Source organism: Alligator mississippiensis, chromosome 15 (genome assembly GCF_030867095.1).
Source record: "Alligator mississippiensis isolate rAllMis1 chromosome 15, rAllMis1, whole genome shotgun sequence".
Taxonomy (NCBI): domain Eukaryota; kingdom Metazoa; phylum Chordata; order Crocodylia; family Alligatoridae; genus Alligator; species Alligator mississippiensis.
In genome coordinates this window covers 5,899,372-5,920,259 of record NC_081838.1, presented here as the reverse complement: position 1 = coordinate 5,920,259, position 20,888 = coordinate 5,899,372, and the positions used below count along the sequence as shown (strand labels likewise).

Sequence of the window (20,888 nt, the reverse complement as noted above, 5' to 3'; positions counted from 1 at the left end):
CACAAGTGGATGCCTCCCTCCCCTGCAAACTTGTGACACCGGGTGCCCTGCCTTGCCCTGCTCCTCCTCCTCCTGCCCTCACCCTGGCTCCGCAAGCCCTTTTACTGGCATTGCAGGTCAGTGTGTGCCCCGGGCACACGTGGAGCATTTTAATTGCAGCAAGCAGTGTGTTTCCCCACAAGGAAGCCAGGAGGCCTGGCTGGTGCTAAAAATGGAGCTAGGGGGTGCTGGGAGAGAGAGAGGGCCAGCGCGGCCAGGCTGATCCGCCGCGCTTGGATGTCAGAGCTGAGCACTAGCGACTCATCGCAGCAGTCAGAGCCTGCACGCCAAGGCAGACGGTCTCCTCGCTTCGTTTGCTGGGACGGAGGGGCAAGAGGGCAAGTGGCGATGAAGCTGCAGCAGTTTCGCCTGGAAGAAGGGTGCATGGCAAAGGGGCTGTCAGGGTCCTCCAGGAAGCAGGGAGTGATGGATGGGGTCAAAGCACCACCGTAGACCAGATTTCCTGTGGCAGCGCCAGGTCCCAGATGGTGGAAACACCCCGCATGGGGCATCTGCTCCCCATAAGGACAGCCCGGGCCCAGACTGCAGTCCTACAAGCACCGCTCAGCCTCCCCCGATGCCACAGTCCCGCCGAGCCCCAATGTCACGCCTTGCTGGCAAGCGCGCTGTTCCTCCCACACAGGCATCAGAGGGCACCCATTGCTATGCAGTCCTTACTGCGCCTGCACAGCAGAGAGAAACAGGCCTGCGAGGACAGGGCCCAAGACGGAGACGTGCTCCCAGCTATCTGCCATGGAAGGGGACAGCTGGAGCGGTCTTTACTCACCACAGAGAAGTCCTCAGAGCCGCACTCGATGCCCCGGTAGCTGCAGCTCAGCAGCATGTCCTCCAGCTGGTGGCTGGTGCGGCTGTAGAAGGCATGCAGGTTCAGGGGCTCATCAAAAGTCTCCGGGTTGGGCTGGGCCACTGGGAAGCCTGGCTCCATCCAGGTCTCGTACTCTACCAGGGGCGCGATGTACAGCAGGTCGTCCTGGCTGAGCTGCGATGTCCGGACGCGATTGATGTTGCAGAAGGTGATGGCTGGGAAGGTCATCTCAGCACTGTCCTGCTCGTCCAGCAGCGTGACGTGGTGGTACTCCAGGTAGTAGATGATGCGGTCGGCCACCTGGTAGAGGAACATGGAAAGGGAGAGCAGGAAGGCCAGTGCCCAGAGGGCCTGCCGCACGCCAAAGCCACCCTCCACGAAGATGTGGCCGACTCCGTGCAGCGTGCAGCCGCTTGCAAAGGCCGCCAGGTCCGTGGCCGTTCCCTGCTCCTCCTCCTCTGCTTCCTCCTCCTCCTGACCATACAGGAACTCGTCCGCACCTTCCTCGCCTCTGCCCGTGGCCCCGTTGCTTCTGTGCCTGTCCTCGCTGGAGAAGGAGATGGTGCAGAATATCTGGAGGGGCATCCTGCAGTGCCCCTCCGCCCCACGCATTCAGCTACAGGCCGGATAGCGCCCAAGGCCTTTGCTCCGATCCCCTGGGCTGGGTGAAGACAGAACGGGCTGAGAGAGGCAGGGAGCACGAGAACAAGGGAAGGGGAGCGACAGCAAGGGAAAGTTGAGTGAGAAAGAGCCGGTGGTGGAAGGAGAGCGACTGAGCGAGGAAATCAGAGACTGTGGGGGGGAGGGTGACAGAGGGAGGAGTGGAGGGAGAGGGAGGAAAGGGGAAGAGAGAAGAGAATGAGGCCGGACTGGAGGAGTGCGGGAAAGGGGATGAAAGGAGGAGGAGCCAGGGGCGGTTCTGTGGGCCCTACCTGGCCCTCCTGGGATGCGGGTCTGGACCGCGCCTGGCAGGGCAGAGCAGAGATGTGTTGCTGACTCTGAAAGCTTCGCTGCTTGATTTGCTAACAAGTTGGGAGCTCCTGGCCCCGGTGCTCCGTGCAGTTGCCAGCTCCAGACGATAGCACGCGTGTGTGCATGCCGAGCCGACAGCCCGGCACTGGAATCGGCCCCAGCCGGCAGGGACCGGGCCTGCCGCAGAGCTCAGCACCGTGCCCTGTCCGGAGAGGAGGCGGCGGGGCCGGGGGAGGACCCAGCCCCTGCGCCAGCCTGGCCGTGTCTCGGCTCTGTGGGGCTATTCGGAGCCCAGAGCCAGAGGGAAAGCAGGACACGCGCTTCTCCTGCTCTGCACGGCTAATGGGCAGCACGCTTTCCCAGAGCGCTACAGCTGCCTTCCATGAAGCCAGAAACCCCAGGGGAGACCAGGACCAGGCTTTCCTCTAAGCCCCAGCTCCACAGCCACAGCACCGGGGTCTGGCTTCCCTCTGACATGCTGAATGGAAACAGGGCCGGGTGGGTCAGCCTCTGGGCTGCAGGTCTGCAAGGGCCTCCAGATGACTCCATGGGGGCACGGCCTCATGGCCCATGCCCACGCCTGGTGCTGGACATCATGGTGCTTCCAGAGGCCGCGGGGATGGGGCTGACCCCACTCCAGCCAGCCTAGAGGGTGTTGGGCTTCTGCGCTGTGATGACACTGTGAAAGATGAACGCCCTGGTGCTTTGGCCAAATCTAGGTAACTCCACGCCTTTCTCCCTAATTGCAAGGGGATGCAGTGCTCTTCTTCACTTCCTGCTCAAAGTAATGGCAGCCTTGGGGCATGCAATGAGCTGTCGCACTCCGCTCCAGAGCTGGCTGCACCTGCGTCAGCAGTAATTCCCTGGCAATAAGCAGATCAAGGTTGCAGCTTACAGGAGCCAGGACAATGCCCGCTGCCCCTTCAGGACACAGCTCACCCAAGATGCTGGCCTACTGCTGGGTGGCTGGGCTGGGGGCGGCGCAGGCTTGGCGTGGGGTGGCAGGAAGGGCAGCTTCAGTGGCGGGGGGCTGCTGCCCAGCTCCTTGACCCTCAGCCATGGTGGCAATGGTCACGCGGAGGCTGCAGCTCAGCCTCCAGCCCCAGCAGGTCAGCGATGGTGAAGCCCTTGGTGTGCAAGCTGGGGCTGTTCAGCCACACCTCCTTCTTGCTGGGTATCACCGCCTTGCCCTTGGCACCCTCCTCCAGCACCAACTGGGGGCTATTTAGCCCACTGCCCCAGCCAGCTGGCTCCAATCAGCTCTGCGCATGGGCAGTGGGTGGGGGGGAACTGCCCGGCCCCTGGGATTACTGGCCACTGAAGTCCCCGACAGCTGGGGGGCCGTGTGTGTGTGTGTGTGTGTGTGGCACCCCCCTGACCGCAGCGCCCTGGGCGGTCACCCACACTGCCCATCCCTAAGGCAAGCACAGGGCAGGGAGTGGAGGGCAGGTGGACTGACCTGCAGGGACAGCTTCACCTGGCATGTCCAAGGAGCGGGGAGGCAAGGCTGGAGCCAGGGCTGCGGCGCACGTCTCGCAAGGAGGTGGCGTCAGGAGTCCAACGAGCAGTGCCGGGGGAGCCGGGGCAGCCTGGCAAGGCCACACGCTCCTTCCCCACAATGTGAAGACTACTTCGCAGAAGTGATGCCCCTCCCTCCCTGCGGTTCTCTCTCTTGTACTCAGCGCATTACAAAAAGCATCTGATGTGGCCACAGACTAATAACCAGGAAGCCTCCGGCACCGCAGTCGCCACTGCCTGACCTAAGGGGAGCAGAGCTGTTTATGTAGGGCAACGTTTTCAGGACTGAGAGCTAGTCAGGAAATGGATTTTTTGGCTGATGCTAGTTCAGCATGAAGTCAATACACCCCATCCTGTGGACTTAACTGCTTGCTTGCTGTCTCCTTTGATTGCCATATCTCATATTTAGCAGATCTCAGCACGCCCGTCTACTGGGACCCCGGCGCCGGGCAAACAGCTTGCGTCTCCCAGTGGCAACGTGGAGAATCACAGGCGAGACTTACCAGGAGTTTCGGCATAACATCATGTAGGGTCTTATTTAATTTCTTTTATTTCTGAGCTTGACGCCAGAAGGAGACGTGTGCTAATGCAACCGGCCAATACACAGTTGGGAGACGCTGTCCGTATACGGAGGGAGGGCCGAACTTTCGTACAGCGAGCGCCGTGTGACCTTTAGGGCTGGAGTACTGGAAGTGGAATGATAGTCAATAATGAAGAGAGCATGGGCCCACAGGTAGGGCTAATAACAACATTTTCAAACTGGAAGCTCAAATGGAAACCAAGGAGAAGGAGGAAGACTTAGATATACATATGGCGGTGAGCTCCCAAAGTGATGCAGGCATGGCAAAAAACTAACACGATCCCAAGGAAGTACCAGGCAAGGACTTCCCAACAGAGAGGAGCACTGCTGGCAAAGCCCTGGTGAGACCTGGGCACCCTGGCACGACCCTGGCCCCCTGCATCCACGACAGAAGAGCTCACGCTGGAAGAGGCGCGGAGAGGGGCTCCCGGGACGACGAGGGGAAGGAACGCCTGGATTCCTAGGGCGGCTGGAAGAGCTGGGTGTGCTCCGCCTAGCAAAGCAAAGGCTGTGCGGGGATCTAACTGCTCATGCATTTCCTATGCACCAGGGAGGGAAAAGAGCTGTTTAAGCTAAAGGACAGCGCTGGCATGAGAACACAAGGCTGTAAATGGGCCAGGAATAAAGCTGGGCTGGCAATGAGGAGATGGTTTCTAACCATTAGTACAGCCTCTCAGTAGGAGCAGGGCAGGGAGAAAAACCCGACTAGTGCTAAGATGAGGCTTGAGCCGTTCATGGCAGGGATCATCTGGGTGCATCTACACAAGACGTTTACTGCGGAGCTGGCTCATTAGCTCCGCAGTAAAGCGTCACTGTCTGTACATGTGACCTTGTTAAGTTGTGGTAGACCAATAAATGCCACCGCACGGTAGTCCGGCTAAACATAAGTAGTACCCTACAACGGTGTTGTTTCATGCACCACAGCGCACGTGTAGATGGTGACAAGGCTGGCTGGGGCACAAGGGTACTCCCTGCTGGCTAGTCCCCCCTCCCTACACATGGAGCCTGGATGGAGCAAAGTACCCCAGGATGCTCCGCAGCAGCCTCCGGAGCAGCCTGCCAGCCTGGGGACAGGGCTCCATGTGCGGCGGGGGGGCCGGCTAGGGCACGAGGCTGCAGCCCGCGCACTGAAGCACCCGTGCCCCAGCCTACCTTTCTCCTCCCCCCATCCTGCTGCACATGGAGCCCAGCTAGAGCAACCCTGGGCTGGCAGGCTGACCCCCTGGGTCTCCTACCAGCCCAGGCTACTTCACTGGGGCTTCGCGTGCTCACACAAACTCCAGAGCAATATGCTCCAGCGTTTTTAGCTCCTGGGTGCACATTCAAACAGTGTGTCCAGGAGCAAAAAAACTTATTCGTGCACATTAATTGCATGTGTAGAGGCAGTCCTCTGACAAGGAGCCAGGGATACCAGGCACTGCACTCAGTGAACCCGCGCAGGTCCTTCCAGGCCCAGGCTTGCTGGAGCTGCCGGGGGCTGGCTGAGGGACCTTAGCAGGAGGGCCCTGTCCTGGTGCGCTGGACGACAGGTGCCGCAGGCCTGGACATTTGAGTGTCTGCTTTTCTAAATAACTGAAACCAGGGATCTCTGCAAAGCACCAGGGGAGGGCAATGCTATAATGAAAACACTCCATCATCGGTGGAGGCCATTAGCCTGACTTACTGCTCAGCTTAAACAACTTGCCGACCACTGTGGTTTCCTGCTCCTGCCGTCAAACCCTGAGTGCATGCTTGGCTTGGAGGGAGGGGAGGGGGCCTGCACAGCCACCCAGAACGGCCGCAGGCCTGCAAGAAGCCCAGCCCCCATAGTGCCCTGTGGGGTGTCTTGGAAGTGGCAGGCGCCGTGCAGGGGCTCAGCCCTAGCTCCCCAATTCTTCTCTGGCTTCGGCCACCCCAGCCCCAATGGCAGCACTGGTGCCTGTGCCAGAGTGAGCAGGCCCTGCTCACCTGGACTAATGGCACTGACTGGTTTGCCCCCGAGGAGGATCTGCCTTGGCTGGCTTTCGGCTGGCTCGCTGCTCTCAGCCGGGCACTGCTGCAAGTGGGGCAGGGGCTGGCTTCAGCGACCTGCCCTCCTCCTTTGTGCCGCCCCCAGGCTCAAGTTACTGCCGGCAGTGGGAGCTGACACTCAAGATCAGCCAGGGAGCTCTGGGGGGCACAGGCTAAGGTGACCCTGAGGAAGCTGAGCCAGCAAGACGCAGCTCTGAAGGCAGCTTCAGCAATTAAAGAGCTCCTGGCACTAATGAGCCAGCCAGGGCAAGGCTCCAGGCAGTGCCTGTGCGCCCCTGCCTAATGAGAGCCACTACCGCAGGGGGCCAGAGTTGGTGTCGAGCCCCGGAGGGACGGTCCAGTGGCGTCTGGTGCTCTCAGGTGGATCCCGGGGCTCTCAGGCTGGCCCTGAGAGGGCCTCAGCACCCTCCACCCCCACGACGAGGAGTCGAAGGCAGGGGCTGGCTGGCAGGCAGGGCTGGGCTGGGCTACCCGAGAGGCTCGGGTTTGAGCCGTCTGCTGGAGGGCTCTCTCGCGGCTTCCTCCCTTTGAAAGAAGTGCACTTTTCTCCTTGAGTAACTGAGGACACAGTGGGGACCACATTTTTTTTTTGACCCAAAGCCCAAGTCCACTCACTGGGGTCTGAAGTATGCTGGGCTGCAGCCAAGAGCTATGAATCACCACCCTGCCTTGCCCACCCCAGCAATGCAGCCCTGCCATGCGCTGGTCGTGCCGCTCTGCTGGGCACTATGCGGGGTGGGCACATGGGGGACCCCAGGCTCTGGGATGAGGCATGGAGGGTGGACCCGACCCGCGTTCCCCACGAACCTTGGGCTAAGAGTGCTAGTGCACTCCTGAACCGAGCTGGTGGAGGCTGGATCCCTGGACGCCTTCCAGCTCTTCCCTTATGAGGAGTTATTTTTTACCCTCTTCCAGGTAACGCATTTTTTTTTGTGGAAGGAGGGAAGGGGGGAGGTGCTATAAATAGGCATGGAGCAGAGCCAGGGAAGCGCGCAGGGGCTGAGCAGCCAGCGCCCGCCAGCCAGGGGCCGGAGTCTGCGCTACAGAGCTGCAGAGCCAGGCCAGGGGGGAGGAGGGGGCAGGGCATGGAGCCAGCCCACCGGGGGCATCTGGGGCTGGGGTGGCAGGGCCTGGGGACACAGGGTCCCTGGGGTGGGGAGAGGGGGACGCCAGTATCTTGTCCAATGTCACAAGCTATCAGTAGCAGAATTGGAAAGAGGACCCAGGAGTCCTGGCTCCCAGCCCCCCAACTGGCCTCTACTCCCAAAGCTGGGAATAGGATCCGGGACCCCTGACCCCCAGAGCTCTGCTTTCTCCACTCAGCCCCGCTGACCCTACATTCGACTGCCTCCCTGGCATGGCTGGAGCTGCCCTGGGTTGCAGAGAGCTGCTGCATGCTCAGCAGGCACCCCTCCGCCTCCTTTCCTAGGGCCAGGGTGCTGGACATCTCCGCTCGCTGCTGAAGAACGACTGGACCGGTCTGTCCTACTGCAGAGCCGAGGGCCCAGCCAGGGCCATGTCCCCACGCTGTACAACTACCCGACAGAGTCCCCAGGCTGCAGGGAAAATCCCCTTTCCCGCTCCCAGGGTGGCTCGAGGAAGAACCTGTCCCAAGCTCGGCCCCGAAGCCCCGAGGCACAAGATGACACCAGGACCTTGTGCCTCGGTGGGTGTCGGGTTAGTGCCCAGAAGCTAGGGATGGCTCCTGCAGGAGGTCTTCCCCTTCGCCCCCATCCTGCTGGCTCCTGCCTCCCCTCGCCCCTCGCCTTCTTGTCGGGGTCCAAGAAACAGGATTCCCCGGGGCGGACAGGAAGCAGAGAGAAAACAGAGGGAGGGAGGATTTGACAGCAGCAGTGGCACATTTCACAGCCTGTCACGCTTTAATGGCAGAGGAGATCAAAGCCTGGATGGAGTTATTCCGAGAGATAAACGGATCCCCGAGGAGGCGAGGAGAAAACAACACTGCCAGCTCTGTGTTATCCCAGCCCTGCAAGCAGCAGCCGCACCCCGGAGGCTGTAGCACGCTCACCTCCCAGCACTAGCTCCGGTTCGGCAGCAGCAGCAAGCAGTCACTGCTCCCCTCCCCTGCCCTGTGAGCCTGTGGCCGTGGAGAGGTGGCAGGGGCTAGTGGGGAGAGCAGGGAACTGGGAGGCAGCAGGAGAAAAGGGGATGGGGTCAGGGCCCAGGATGGCTGGGGGATCCCTGGGGTCCCCCACGTGCCCACCCTGCCGATGGCCCAGTGCGCCCAAGAGAGCAGCACGACCAGTGCATGGCAGGGCTGTGCTGCTGGGGTGGGCAAGGCAGGGGGGCTATCCCTTGTGGGCTCAGAGGGGGGCTGTTTCCTGGCACTAACGGGCATTTCATGTCAGCCCCCGCTCCTTGCCTCCTTCGAACTCGCTACCAGCGGCATCGGGTGTGAGGAGCAGCTGGTCCCTTTCCCAGCTCCCCTCTCCCCCTGCGAGCTGGAATGGATCAGGATTCAAGAGAGCAGCTGCCCAGAGCAATTAGGAACCGGAGCCAGGGGATGAATATTTGATCGAGCAGCTCGGTGACACCAGAGCCTGCAGCCTCCTGCCTCCTCAGCAGGTCTCTGTCAGACCTGGCAGGCGCTGGCAGCTTGCAGCACGCATCGCAGGGACAGCCCCGGGGTGGGGAGAGGCCCGGCGCAGTTCTCCATGTACATGCAGCTGGGGATCCACCCTGTCCCCGAGCTCCCTGCCTGGGGTTTGGTGAGACACTGGTCCCACTCCAGCACAGGCAGATGCATTCCTACTGCCTAGACCGCCAACATCAGTATGAGGCAGGTACGAGGTCCTCCTTCGTGTCTCATCCACCCATTCATTCAGCTGCAAAAGAGCTCATATACTTCACATGCAGAGGTGGCTGCCACTCCGCCACTCCTGACTCCATGCGAGTACCAGACAGACAGACAGACTCGCCAAGGTGACAGAGATTAAATGGAAACCTCGCTCCTCCGGGGTGAAAGGAGCTGCAGTGCAATTTGCTGTCGTTACCAATTAGCATCCTTTGGTACCTGCCACAATCAGAGCCCGACACCCAATACGTCACACAGGAGCTGCCACCTGACGTGCCTCCCGGAGCCTGCAGCACGTGCAACCCGGCACCTGAGACATCCCGTGGAGTCAGTACCAGCTGCACTACATGGACAGTGCCCGACACCTGATACACCGCACGGAGCCCAGCGCGCAGGATATTACACAGAGGCATCTTTTGTTTCCTGTTCTCTTCAGGGCAAAGAGCACCAAGGAGCCTGTCCCAGCCCCAGGATTTTACAGATGCTTCCCAAATGCTCCCGTTCTCTCCCTGAAGGTGGCCTCTCTCCTCGTTTTCCCCGGCCCCAACCACAACAGCAGCCAGGAAAACAAGCCAAGCATTCAGATGGTTCAGGAATGGGAAAGGGACTGCTGCTGAGCATATCCTAATGCCCCTAGAGACATCCTGGAGCTTCCCCCATCGGGGCCAGGGGCTTGGTACTGGTCACCCCATCCAAGAGAGGAAGCAGCAGAGGCAGACCCAGAGCTGGCAACACGAATGGTGGCCACATGCAAAGGCAGACCCAAGGGAGAGATGGGAGGGTTGGCAGTGAAGCCCCACTCTGGCAGCGGCAAGGGCCAGAGGAGCTGGAGGAAGGCAGCCCTGCAGCAGGAGCAGCCCCAGGCGGCCCTACGAGCCTGCAATCCCTGGTGCAGGGGTGCCCTGGCGGGTGCACACGCACATGCACATTGCACACGCAATGACAGGGATTGATTGCAGCTGCTTACAGCCGTCTTTGTCCCCCACATCGGAGGCACAGAACCACCCTCAGCCTCAGCCTCCTCTGGCTGTGAGCAGAGATGAACGAGAGCAGACCGCTCAGAGCACACACGGTCCTGGGGGAGCTCGCAAAGGCTCATAGGGAGCTCCCGCACCCGCAGCCAATTCAGCGGTGAGAAGAAATGCTTTATACCATGCTCACCTGGCCTGTGAAACCCACTGCCACCACGTCTCCCAGATGGCAAGAGCAGGACTGGAAAAGGACCGGCCGCTCCTGGGTGGAAGGCAAATATCCAGCCAGGATACAACTGTCCCCTGCCTCCAGCCCAGCTACTGGCCAGACCTGAAGGCTGCAACTCAGTCCTGCCTCTAACAGAGATGAAGGCTCTGCTAACCTCCTTCTTCCCACCCGGTGCCTGTTTCTCCAGGCTCCACGAGAGGGCATCATCTCACTGCCATCTGCCTGGACAGGGCACGCCGGCTAGCAGAGCAGAGAGGGGGCTGATGCACCAGGCGCTGCTGCTTGGTTAGGGGCGTGCCATCCCGTGCAGGGGGCTGCAGAGCCCAACCGGGGCCCTAAAGGCAGCAGGGAGGGTGAAGGAAACCTGTTCTTCCTCCACCCCGGATGAGGCCCCTCTGGCTGCTTAGCCCCCAGCTGGGGGATTCCTTATGCGCCCTATTCCCAGTGCTGGGGGCAGGGGGGACAACTGGCGGTGAACGAAAAGGACACTCTCCCTACACGTCATTGCCGCTACATGCCCCTAGTCCTGGCCCAGAGGCCCCAGCTCTAGGCACAAGAGGGGCACCGGGGCTGCAGTCAGGCCCTAGTTGATGGGCAGTGGTTCAGTGCCGAGAGCAGCTCACACTGCTCACGTGGGCTGCGGGGCAGCTCTGGGCAGGGATGGACTCGGGCACTCCCAGCCCACACTAGAGGCAAAGGCTGCGCAGCTGATGCCCGACCAGGCAGGCGCCCCGACGCTGCCCAAGGGGCTGCACGCTGATGCCTGCCCCGGCGCTGGCTGCCCCCAGGGCACCTTCAGGCACCGCTTAGCTCATGCTGCAGCCGAGGCCGTGGCGAGGATGGAAGGACAGCACCGTGCAGGTAGAACAGGGCCTGGTCGGCTAGGAAAGGAGCATGGAGGTTTCAGCCCAGGTCCCCGTTCTGCTCGGGGCCGTCTGAGCAAGCGAGCAAGCCACCCAGCACGTGGGTCCCTCACCTCCTCTCACGCTGCTGCCCTTGCCTCCACAGCGAGCTGGGCTGACCTGGGCTCTTGCTCCTGGCACTTGTGCCCTCCAGCGGCAGCTTCGCTCTCAGATGCCAGCAACCCAGCCCCAGACAGCGGAGACCTCTCCAGTGACCCAGCGCAGGGCAGGGGAGAGACAGGGACTTGCGGATGTGCAAAGCCGTGGCCAGAGGGGATCCTTGCACTAAGACTACTCCTCTCCCTCAGCAGGGCATCACTAGGACGCAGCTGAGGGTTTGCAGGGGAAGCAGGATAGGATCCCCCTCTGTTCCTAGCTCTCAAGCCCAGGATCAGCACAAATGCAGAGCTCCCTCCGCACCTCTGGGTCTTCTCCAGCCAATGCTTGAGCAGTACCGTGGCTGCCACTCCCTGGCGTGCTCACAGCCTGGGAATGGGGGAGCCGAGCTGGAATCGTCCATCTAGCTCTGATCGATGCGGGACTAATCTCCCCTGCTACCCACCCCCGCCCTCCTGGCTCCGGGCACCCACTTATCAGATCCTGCCACCTTGCGTCTGTTCCCTTCACTGGCCGGGCTGAGCGCGGCTCGTGTTATCCGGCCCTTTATCCCCGAGATTAGACGCTTCACAGTGGATTAGCATGTCACATTCTAATGCAGAAACATTGCTGATTAAAGAGGAGCTTTGCCCATGTGTCATTCACCCCTCCCCTACCCACTCATCCATGCAGGCTCTGGGACCCAGGGGCTCTAGCAGCAAGGAAGCCTCAGTATTTATTATCTGCTCTGCTCTGGCTGGAGCAGAAGGGGGTCCCCATGCACCCCACTCTGGGGTGAGGGGGGCAGCATTAATCCCAGCCCTGCAGATGGGTGGGAAAGCCCGCCCTGAGGCAGACTGTGCGCACATCCTGCAGGGATACAGGAGAAAGGCCAAGGGAGATGTCTGCAGGCAGGGAGAAGGATGGACAGCTCCAGCAGGACAGCTGGGGTCACTGACACTAAAAAGACCACGGCCCCCAGCCCAGGCAGCCTTTCCCAGCCCACATCCCAAATCCTCTGCAGGCAGCCAGCCCCAGCCTTAGAGCTTTTTTGGGGCTGACCCAACTCCGATCCTCTGCAAGAGGGACTCAGCTCCCTTCTACCCACCTGGGCTCAGCCTCTTCTGTGCTGCTCTGCTTTCTGCTCCCAGCTCTGCGCTTCCTGCCCAGTCTGCTGCTCCACTCTACCTGCCTCTGCTGCCTGTCTCCAGCCTGATCCGAGGTGTGCCACATGCCAGTTACCGGTGCCATTTGTGGCATGCATCCAGTAGGTTGGCCACCCCTGCTCAGAGCCACTCTCCCTCTCCTGGGAAACATTGGGAGTTGATTTTTTAAGTGTAATTTTGCAATTCCTCTGTGCTGGAGCCTTGGGGGCAGTGGGAAGCATGGGGAGCCAGGAGTAGGAGGCAGGGAGCATGCAGGCAGAGAGGGAGACAACGTGTGGGGGCGCGACAGGGACCACACAGCTGCAGTTGAGGCTCTGAGCTCGGCGCGGAGGAGGAACTGGCAGCGGGAGCGGGCCGGGAAGCCAGGCCTCAGCAGGGCTCGGGCCCTTGTTCCAGCTTGAGGTCAGCGGGCTGGAATTTACCGCGCCCTGATGTACTGTCGAAAGAACCGGATTTGTTCTTTATTCCCCAGCCCCAAGTGCTTCTCTGCAGAGCCCTGCAAAGGTCACAGCGCTGCCAGCCAGCACTGCCCTCCCCAAGGGCATTCGGCTGCTTGGGAAGAGCGAGAGCTCCCACGTCCCTCTCCGCAGGCAGAGGCAACCAGGCACCGGTTCCCAGGGCGTATCTGCACTCTGGCTGCTGCCTGACTAACTTGGAGCTGGAGCAGGGACCTCAGCGGGATCCTGCCCAGAGTATTTTTAGCCTCTGGGAGGAATTTTACCCCCGCGATGAACTTGCAGCTGCTCCAGCCACAGGCCCCAAGCAAAGATAAGCTGGCTCGTGTGCATCCTCACGACCCTGCGGTCACAGCCCTGGCTGCATTTTGAATGCAACCCGAGTGACCCTGGCCCAGATCCCTCCACTCAGCCAGGCACGGAGCATTTCAGAGGCACAGCCAGCTCTGGCTGCAGTAGGGACCTGGTGGGGCCAGAGATTAGGCACTGGTGTGTGGCACTGGGGCCTAGAGAGAGGGCCCAGGGCTGCGGGAGTGGGGAGAATCCCTGTACGGAGGAGCTGGGGGGGCCACGGGAACTGAGACGGTTGGATGGGACGCTGCAAGGCCAGGCCAGTGGCTGGGATAGAGCCAAAAGCAGGGTTCTCCACTTGCTTCTTGCCTCTGTCCCACTGGCCCATTATCTCCCAGCTCCTCCCTTCTGCGCCGGGGATTCAGCAGCGCTTCCACCAGCACCAGCCAGCTCCTGGGAGCGCAGCCCTCAAGTGTGCAAGCACTCAGCCAAGAGGTGAAAGGCTCTGCCTTGCACCTCCACAAGACAAAGAGCCTCGTGCACTCGCTTAGCCCTGGCCGGGGTTATCAGCCACGGTGCCTGACATTCACTGCAATAGACTTTAATAAAAGGCACATTATGGTGAGTAATGTGCTAAGTGGACTTCATTACGGACTCAGCGCCTCTCTGGCTCCTATTGTTCTGTATTATTTTGTATCAGAAGAGCCTTATCTCCCCTCCAAACGCTTCTATTTAAACCCCATTAATCTTTCAAATCCTCCCGGCTCTTCTCAGCCCTGCTCTGCTGAGCACTCTCCTGGGCACCCCCACCCCGTTCCGTCCTGCCAGGACTCTGCAGCGACCTGTCCTGCTGGTGCTGCTGTGCTGGGCAAATGCTCGTGGCTCCTGCCCTCCTCCAAGCCCAGTTTGCAGCTAACTCAGTCTTTGGCTTTCATGTTGAAGCTGATGGCAAGGGGCCAACTGATGCTCTGTTGGGAGATTTGGACCTGGGCTGAGACCTGCCCAACTCATCTCTTAAAAGTCAATGTCATCGGGGTGGCAGGTTGCGTAGGGATCCCACTCAGTGACCCAGAGGGTGACACCTGCATACAACCCACACCATCCTCCCTACAGATGCTATGTACTCAGGCAAAAACCAGTTGATGGATCCATGAAAGGACCACAGGACTTTCCATGTACCATCTACAGCAGCAGAATCCATACATCATGGCAGGAATCCTGCTTCCGAGTGAAACCGCTCACTGCCCCGGGCCTTTGTCACGCACGCCACAATCCCAATCCCAATCCCTGTGTTATTTAAAGAGAGTCCTTCCTGGCACTGGGAATATTGAGGGCATGGTAAAGAGAAGAAACAGCAGCTGCTCCGGCACCTCAATCCCAGAGCTGGCAGAGCCAGGACATCCCTATGGAGAGAGGCCTGAGCCTCTGCAATCCCAGCACAGAGAAAGGATAGCCCAATATGAGCCCAGTCTGAGCAGCAGCCGGGACCAGGGTGTCTCTGCATGGGAACAATGCAGGACCCAGACCAAGCCCCAGGAGCAACAACAGGGGCACCCAGCAGCTCCCCTCCGTGTCGGTATGAGCCTCGCCAGCCGCAGTAGGTTCCCTAAAGCTTCACGGAGACGAAGGTTAGAAGGGATCACTGGATCATCTGCGCAGACCTGCACACGCAGGCCATTCGGTTTCTTCCAGATACCCCTATATTAAGCCCAGGAATGCATTGGCATAAAACAACTTTCACTAAGGCATCCAGTCTAGATTCAAAGACATCGAGAGATGGGGAGCCCGTGATTTCCCTTGCGAGTCTGCTCCCTCACCGGGAAAAAAAATGGTGCGTAATTTCTTGCCTGAATCTGTCTGGCTTCAGCTGCCAGCCATGGGTTCTTGTTCTGCCTTTCTCCGCTTCATTGGAGAGCCTCGTAGTACTCAGGATTTCCTCCCCACAAAGGTGCTTAAAGCCTGTAATCAAGTCGTCCCTCAGTGTTCTTGCTGATGAACTAAAAAGATTGAACTTGTTAAGTCGGTCTCATTCAGCCCCCAATTTGTGTCTGCGGCTTGTTCTGCACCCTCTCCAACCTTTCCACGTCTTCGCAAAGGAGTGGACGTTAGACCTGGCCAGCCCATCCCAGGATCAGTCTCGCTAGTGGCATTTACTAACCTAAATGTGCCTCCCTATTCCTGCATGCTATTCCTGTTCCCATAGCCAGGGATCACGTTAGGCTTGTTTGCCACGCCACGGCGCTGACCTGGAGTTGCTTCTACGCTATACACCCCAAAACCCTTTTCAGAGTCGCTGCTTTCTAGGACAGAGTCCCCCATCCTGTAGCACAGCTTACATCCCTCGCTCCAAGACTGATAACTTTGCATCTGGCTACACCGAGACGCATTTGGGGAGGCCCAGCTTACCAAGCGATCCGCGGCAGTCTGAACGAGTGCCCTATCTCCACCCCCACAGTTATCTTTGTGTTCTCCGAAAACATTATCAGGAACGGGCCCACGTTTGCTTACAGATCATCGAGGAGCGTGGTGAAGGCTGTCAGGGCCAGGACTTACCCCTGGGGAACCCCAACAGGAGCGCCCCGGCCCTGACGATCCCTTGCCTACAACCATAGTCGGAGGTCCATCAGCTCATCAGCTCTTCATTGATTTAATGTACGTGCTCTATCGATATGCTGCAACACTAATTTTTCGTCAGAAAATCTTGTGGTACCAAGTCAAAAGCCTTACCAAGTTGCACCTATGCAGTTGCCCTTAACATCCAAACTTGCATTCTCATCAAACAAAATCAAGTAGTTGAACAAGACCTATTTTGACTCATATTAATTATATTCCTCTCTTTAATTCTTTAACAAAAACGAGCCCTGTGTCAGCTTCCCCTTTATTTTGGCCAAGGACAGGTTTCAGGCTACAGAGCCTACTGTTACTGGGTTAGCCTCTCCTTGTCCTTTTTGACTATTGGCAAAACCTTAGCACTCTCCCAGTTTCCTGAAATGTCTCTGGTATTCCAAAAATGTCCTCGGAAAGTGAATACAAGCAGGACAGAGGTCTCCTCAGCCAACATTTTTGAGACTCATGGCTGCAAGCTGTGCTGGTCTGCCAATTCAAAAAGTTTGATCCTTCGCGGTTGCTTTGCATCCACCGTAATCACCACTGAGCTCCTGCCACGCACCCCACTCCAAGTCTCAGTGTTACCCCACTTGTTCCCAGTGTGACAGACCACATCCGAGTGCCACCCACTTCTGCTCCCAGTGTCACTGGGATGACACTCCCAGCGTCTTGGCACAAAAAGCTCCGCACATGGAGCAAGAGCAGAGCGCCATTTGGACTAGAGGAAGCCATAGCTTGCCGTTTCCTAGTCTATGCCCCTGAAGCCCACCCCTAGCAGTCCTCTGCTCACACAGCTGCTAGTGGGGGTCCCCAAAGTGAGTGTCCCCCCTCAACAATAGAAGGGGAAAGCCGGCAGGGCACACGTGCTGGGGCAGGAACTGCAGTCCTCTTGCAGTTCCCTCCCACCCATCATGTCTCAACAGAGGAGGAAAAGAAAGCGAAGTCTTAAACAGGTACACATTTAATACATGTATATAAAAGGCAGTGAACTGAAGTGAGTATTTACAGGTTCCACATACATATAACTATACCTAGATCCACACCTAAATACAAACAGGTAAGCCTAAATGGTCCCAAACGGTATGAACAGATAAGTACAACAATACATGGCACTCATAAATCGCAAGGCGTACAGTTAATAGTTAATAAACACTCCCAAAATGTGCAGTGTGCATCAAACGATCGACAAACTCTCCAAAATATGAGACGCAAGAGTTCCCTAGTGGTTCCCCTCCTCCAGGGGGGTCTTTCCTTCCTGCCTCTTTATTGAGGCTACCTTTCCCTGAGCATCCCTCCCCGGTGGGAGACCCGCTGTCCCACTAACGCACGTGTCCCAAGGAGCCGGGTGGAGCAGTGTTCATAAGATCCCTGGCCTGACTAATGTTTCTCCAAGGGAGAGCTCAGGTCCAGGCCTCAGGGAGCGGCGCGACTTGCTCACACATCCCAGTGGCTCAATCCTTCTCGGGGGGAGTTGCAGGTCTTGTGCATGCCCAGGGCCATGCTGCTCCCCGTGCTCGGGAACCGCTCTGTTCCCAGGGCCCTTGCAGACCCACTACAAGGAATGGGTCCTGGACCGTCCAGCCCCTCCATCTCCAGGGCCCTATGCCCCGTAATGACTCGCCCCGCGGTAGTGCTGGCTCCCGTGCCCAGCCTCACGCTGTGATTGGAGACCTGAGCCGCCTCGCTAGGGCTCCCCGGGTCCTGGTCCCTTGCGGACCCTCTGTGCAGCGACACCTGCACTGCACCCAGCCTCGTGCCAGGTTTCGAGACCCGGGCCACCTTGCTAGGGCTCCCAGGGTCCCGGTCCCTCGCGGACCCTCTGTGCAGCGCCGCCTGCGCCGCCCACCGCTTCCATCCAGCGGTGAAATCTTTTGGACTCTTCTGGGTGGCCGGATGCACTCACTTCTCCCAGCTCTTCTTGGCCCCGGGACCTCTGCCCCCTTCTTCGTCCCTCGCCGACTCCCCCGCGTGCTCGGCATGCAGCTGCCTATATCCCCTTCTGCGACTCCGCCCCCAGATTGAAAATGAACCAATTAGAGGGGCTGCACCCGCAGTTCCCAATTCAGTCCACTCCTGCCCCCACTCTTGGAGCAGAGGGGGAGCGGACTCTCCTCCTGTCTCCGATTGCTGGGTTTTGCCCCATCAGTCGCGTTCGCGGTCTCCTAAGCCCGCAGAGCCGGGCAGAGCCCAAGCCTGCCACACTGGCTTATGGCCAGGGACAGCTGTGAGTGGATGCTCAGGGCTTCAGGGCCCCGATGCGTGAGCAAAGGGGGAGCTGACAATTGTGCGTTCTGTCTCTAATTCAGGTGCCTCCTCCTCCTCGCCTGGCGCTTTCCTCCCGCCACGTGTGCTGCACTGGCACTTGCTCCGGCTCAGTCACAGGCGGGCGCTAGCTCCTCTCCAACGTAATCCGTTAGCTAGAGCCACCCCCCTCCCCTGCCCGCCAGCGGACTCAGCTGCAAAGAAACCTGTGGGTCCGACACACGGCCCTGACACCAGGGAAACTTCACGAGCTGCAAAGAAAACGATGCCACGGCAATTTCCCCAAGTAGCCAGAGACTCTTTCATGGCCTAGCTCCAGATGGCAAGCAGGTGGCATCTGCCATGAAAAGCGCAGGCGTGTGTATGTGTGTGTGTGTGTGTGTGTGTGCATGCACGCCTGGGAAACCAGCCGGGTTTCTATTTATGGTGCCACTGGGGCCCCTCTCCCCCTCTATCTCCCGCTTCCCGCCTCCACCAGACTCTTTCTGCAGCCGTAAGGTCTCTTGCTGCGATCGGCCTGCTGAGCCCTCGGGAAGAAAAGTGAATGCGGAAGGGATGGAGCAGCCCAGCTCAGGTCGTGGCACGGCTACGAGAGAGCAGTCGCGGGGCTCACAATGTGTGTGCAAAGCAGACACTCTCTCATAACGCAAGGGTAAGAGGATGATGTCCCATGAGCCTGAAAGGAGGGAAATTCAGAAGCGGTCCGAGCAACGTGCACCCAGCTGGTGGACCTCACCGTCGCAGTGTACCACCGAGGTCCACAGCTGCGGGACGGCAGACTATGCGGCAGGCACGCATACACGGAGGTAGACTAGTTCAGGCGTGCTCAACCTTTTTTGGACCGGGACCCATTCGATGGCCAGTCCCGGTCCAGTGCCCCCCACTCCCAACCCGCTGCCCCGCAGTGTGGGCTGGACCTCTGCCAGCCTGCAAGGGAAAAGCCACACGGCTTCCCACGTTTTTCTCCTCGAAAGGAGAATCCATTTTTAAAGTTTGTTCGCAACCCTTTCATATAGTCTTGTGACCCACTTTTTGGGTCACGACCTAAAAACGCTGGACTAGTTCATATGCACGGGAGCCTGCACCCCTGGCTACACAACCAGCACCCTGTTGCAGTAGATTACTCCGTGCCCACGTGCGGCTGGGCTCCTCCTGCCTCTCCTGGAGCAGCTGCTGCTCCCGCTGCCAGAGGCAGGATGCAGGGACAGCAAATCCTGCATTCCTGCTGTGCCTTGGCACATCAGCCCCACTGGCCTGTCCTCCCCGCTGCATCACCCCCAAAGGTGAAGCCAAGCCAAGAAGCCTGGATCCATCCCGGGCCCAGACCGCTGGGGATCTCCATTGGCGGACTCCACTGGGACCGTTTCAGCAACCTCCAGGGAGGGCCCTGGGGCCACAGTAAGCCTCTGCTCGGTGATGAAGATGCCATTTCTCATAGTCTGTCCCAGGGCTCATCCTGCCTCTCCAGAAGCTGCTGGCGAGTGTTTGAACGGCACGGCGGCTGATTGGGTTGGCAGCCAGTGAGAGCCCAGCCCTGTACCAGTCACACAATGTGTTTGATGTGACAGTTTCTATAACTACATTATCCTTCTTGCCATGAACCTATTTACGCTCCTATAATTGAAACAGTTTGTAATGCTGAGAGCTTTCTGCAGTGATTTACCCTGCCACGGTTTCTCTTTCCAGCGCAGAGGGGAGTGTGTGCATGGGGATGGGAGAGCATTACCGGGGATTTTAATACCGTCAGCCATGCAACATCCCAGCTGCAACACCAGTGCTCCGATCTGATCAGGAGCCGGCAGGGATCTGGAGGGAGGCGCTGAGGTGCAGCTAATTCCAGAGCCAGTGGGATTATTCCTTGAGAGCGCGCTTATCCAAGTGCCTTTTCAGATTTTCTGCCGGCCGGGAATTATCCGCAACCACATTGCGATTTCTTCCAACATTATTCACAATTGCTCAGGGTTTGTGCAAACAAATTCAAGCCGACGGTTTTATTGACAAAAAATAAAGATTCACATCTAGCTTTCTTGCTGCACTCACCCAGCTCGGCTTTACAGGCCTCATGGTTTTCAAATCTAATCTAATCCAATCCAGGTAGTTACGCTGCACCATCCGCCTGGTAACCGAGCGAACAGGCAGCCTACTCTGCCCGTACCCAGATCCTTGGCAGAGGATGTGACGGTGTGTGCGTGATCCCGGGACGGTGCAATGCACGTGTGCACAGTGCTGTGCGCACGACCAAAGCAGTTGCGTTGCATGCCTGCGAGTGATCCTTTGATGGCGACGGAAAGGGAATGAAGAGATGTCAGTGTGTAGGTAACGGGGTGAGAGCATTGTGCGTGTGTGTGCACACACGAGACCGAAAGACTGTTTGCCCGGGTATAAAGGATGCTGCTGACTATTGGGGCAACAGCATTTGACGAAGCTGTAAAATCCCATTGGGATTTTCAAACCTGTCCATCTGCTGCAGCCCTCAGGGAGGACCGGCCTTCTACACCGAGGGGCCGAGCAGGCAGCTACACTTTGTAAAATTTCTTTTAATGACAGCTGAGAACAAGCCGGAGGCCAGAGAGTGGGGGCAGCGCTGTGTTGCTCTGCTCAGGCAGCAAACTGCCTCTGCTCAGCTCCGTCCTTCTCCGAGGAAGATCCTTTCCTGCTACAGGAGAGTCAAACTGACCTTTCCCAGCGTTCAATATGTTTGGACTTCAAGGCCAGGAAATGGCTCTGTAAATTAAAAATTCATTATAAATATTAGAGTCTCCCATTCCTAGAGCCCAGCACTGCCTGCCCCGTCAGCGCCAACAGAGACCCTGTGCTGCGAGCGCCCCCACCCCGTGGCAGTGCCCTGCCGGGACCACTGGCACCCCTGTAGTTATCACTGTGTTATTTCTCAGCTCCACCGAGACCGAGACGTTGCCCTTATGAATCATGGAAAAGGCAGGGCTGGCTGGGCCCTCCAGAGGCTACATCTAGTCCGGTCCCTGCTCGAGGCAAGATTATCCCGATCCAAATCATCCAGATAAGTCCTAGTCCTAAAACTACCGTCAACCCCCCAGCTTATTGTGAAACAAATCCGCAGCACAAGGGCTGGGGATTGGTTTCACCAGGAGCAGAGGGCCAAGATCCTCTAGACCAGGGGTTCCCAGACC

General features: G+C 58.8%; 1 protein-coding gene across 4 annotated transcripts in view; it reads right to left on the bottom strand.

Annotated features, from left to right (window-relative positions):
• ASIC1 (acid sensing ion channel subunit 1) overlaps positions 1–20,888 on the bottom strand; it is a 64,653-nt gene that overhangs the window by 14,069 nt on the left and 29,696 nt on the right. The window contains exons 1-2 of one of the 4 annotated variants that reach the window (XM_059717921.1): positions 1,366–1,948; positions 827–1,165 (exon numbers count right to left, since the gene is read on the bottom strand). The exons of 1 other annotated variant lie outside the window; for it this stretch is intronic. In XM_059717921.1, coding sequence (XP_059573904.1) covers positions 827–1,093 — 267 coding nt within the window. In that variant the 5' untranslated portion in view covers positions 1,094–1,165; positions 1,366–1,948. Of the gene's footprint in view, positions 1–826; positions 1,963–9,921; positions 10,180–20,888 lie in introns of those variants that run through there. 2 more of the 4 variants (XM_059717922.1, XM_014603274.3) reach the window with 2 other exon arrangements.